This window comes from Antrostomus carolinensis, unplaced genomic scaffold (assembly GCF_000700745.2).
Source record: "Antrostomus carolinensis isolate BGI_N321 unplaced genomic scaffold, ASM70074v2 scaffold46134, whole genome shotgun sequence".
NCBI lineage: Eukaryota > Metazoa > Chordata > Aves > Caprimulgiformes > Caprimulgidae > Antrostomus > Antrostomus carolinensis.
Genome location: NW_010311034.1, coordinates 12,255 through 14,398, shown reverse-complemented (window position 1 = coordinate 14,398; position 2,144 = coordinate 12,255). Strand labels below are relative to the sequence as shown.

The 2,144-nt window shown below is 43.4% G+C and overlaps 1 protein-coding gene across 1 annotated transcript in view; it reads right to left on the bottom strand.

Annotated features, from left to right (window-relative positions):
• Nucleotides 1-268: 268 nt before the first annotated feature.
• The window catches only part of LOC114818507 (complement decay-accelerating factor), a gene marked incomplete at its 3' end in the record, with an annotated part of 4,404 nt that continues 2,528 nt past the window's right edge, over nt 269-2,144 (bottom strand). Inside the window, exons 5-7 of the mRNA XM_029084657.1 lie at nt 1,469-1,551; nt 847-990; nt 269-394 (exon numbers count right to left, since the gene is read on the bottom strand). Coding sequence (XP_028940490.1) covers nt 269-394; nt 847-990; nt 1,469-1,551 — 353 coding nt within the window. The remainder of the gene's footprint in view (nt 395-846; nt 991-1,468; nt 1,552-2,144) is intronic.

Here is a 2,144-nt window from a genome sequence, read left to right as displayed (position 1 = left end):
TTTAAGTTTTCAAAGCAGCCAGCTTGGGGGAGGATGCCAGAGATCCCCATGTACTTTGGAAGACACACGGATCCTTGGCTGATCCCAGGAGAATAGTAGTTTGGGGTTTTGTACAAAGGTACAACAAATCTGAACGCTGAGGTAGCACAGCTCCTGGAAGCTGAAGAGAAACAGGTGAAAAAATGCAAACTCCAGGTATAGGACTGGGAGTACCCAGGGAGTCCCATTGATGAGGTCCCCTGAACTCCAAATGAGCCTCCAGACTGACCTGGTGTCCTGGGGAAAGAAGAACGGGAGAAGGAGATGGTATTTTGGAGTGACTTTTTATAAAGGCTGAGCTTCATTTCCCATGTGAAAGCTTTCTTAGACTGCTGGATGCCATTTCCACGGGAATCTGAAAGGAAAGAAAATCATGTTGTGAAATCCACCCAATGGCTTTTTCATAGAAAGATGAGGAAAGAGCAAATTAAGTTGGGAAATGTGGGACTGAATGTAGAATCATTTCAACTCACTTTGGGGAGCAGGAGGAGGACTCCTTTCCATTTCTCTCACTCCAAGTTTGACAGATGTGCTTTTCTCTAGGGTATAAAGAAGAAATGTTGCTTACAGGAGCGCGACGCCTTTCCTGCATGGACCGCTCATTCCTGAGGCACTTTAGCAGCACTGTGGTTTTCTCTTTAAAACTGCAATATGACTTACACCAGACATGGCCTGTACGAAGCCATCGCAGCATGTGAAACTGGAACATACTAAATCCTGAGCTCGTAATTAAATACTAAACTCAGATGAAACCACCTTTGCATTTGGGCGCAGCTCCGCTCCACACTCCCTTGGTTTTGTCCGTACTCGTACAACGGATGCTCACGTTTCCAAGGAGCTGGAAGCTGGAGTCACAGCTGTAAGTCACCATTGAGTTATACACAAATATCTCTACACCTTCGCCATCATGCTTGCCATTGGTAATTTGAGGAGGTGAAGAGCAGGTAATTACTGCAAGAAAGAAGGTCAACATGAGTATTGCTAAAAGCTTCAGAAATAAGGAAAATACAAAATATCTCTGGAGTCTGGCTAAGATTCTTGAAGAGAATAGACTTTTTGGACAACTGAGGATGTGCAACTAGCACTGCCCTCTGTCTAGATCATCTCCTTTTGGTTTCTGGAGTGTTTCTGTTGTCCTGTCTTTCTCCAAGTGTCACAAAAATAAACAGGCAACTTGTCACGCCCTGTGATTCCTAGAAACCTCATCCCATCATCTGCGTTGTGACCTTAAGTCATGAGTAAATATATTGATCTTATGAGAACAAAACTGCTGGAATACAGTGCAAAATGGGTATTTCTCAGCTGCAGTGTTGGTGATGATCTGCCAGATAATATCAAGAAAAACAAAGTACAGAGATAGGTTTAGGCTAGGCATTAGTATGCAGGATCCACTGGAGTGAAGTCAAAGGTAAATTTGGATTACTCTTACATTCACAAGTTGGAAGTTTACTCCATTCAACATTGTTTCCTTTAAGCTGACAGTGGATGAAACTACTCCCATTTAGTTTGTACCTAAGTGAAAATACACAATAAAAGAAAAAAATTTGTGTAACTATTTATGTAACTTGTGAAACTAAGAACAGTTTGGGTTTTTTTTTCCCTGGTACCTTCCAGGGATAGTACCTTCCCCAATCTCTGGTACCTTCCCCAATCTCTGAATTGGTACCTTCACCAATCTCTGATACCTTCCCCAATCTCTGAATTCCATCCTCCTGCTCAAAAAACCTCATCATTTGGATGTGACTGATAGTATCTGATCTTGCTTAGATGGATAACGTTATCCCTCCACCCTGATGTGTGCTGCCGAAGGTTAGCTGAACCCCAGAAGGGTGGGACATGCTGTCATTTCCCTAAAGTCCATCCTAAGGGAATATCTGAAGGGAAAAAAAAACCCTGTGTTACATTTGAAGCAGCTGCAAAGACTGAGAGAACAAGCCAGATGATGCCAGCTCGCTCCTGCTAGGAGGGAGGAACACAAACTGGAGTCTTGAGAACTTAATTTTGCAAGTCGATCACTGCATACGTGCCCTGATTGAAAGCAGGCAGAAAGTGTGAGTCAGCTCACTGACTGATGGAAAGTGTGCTTCACTGCTGTTTTCCTGCTG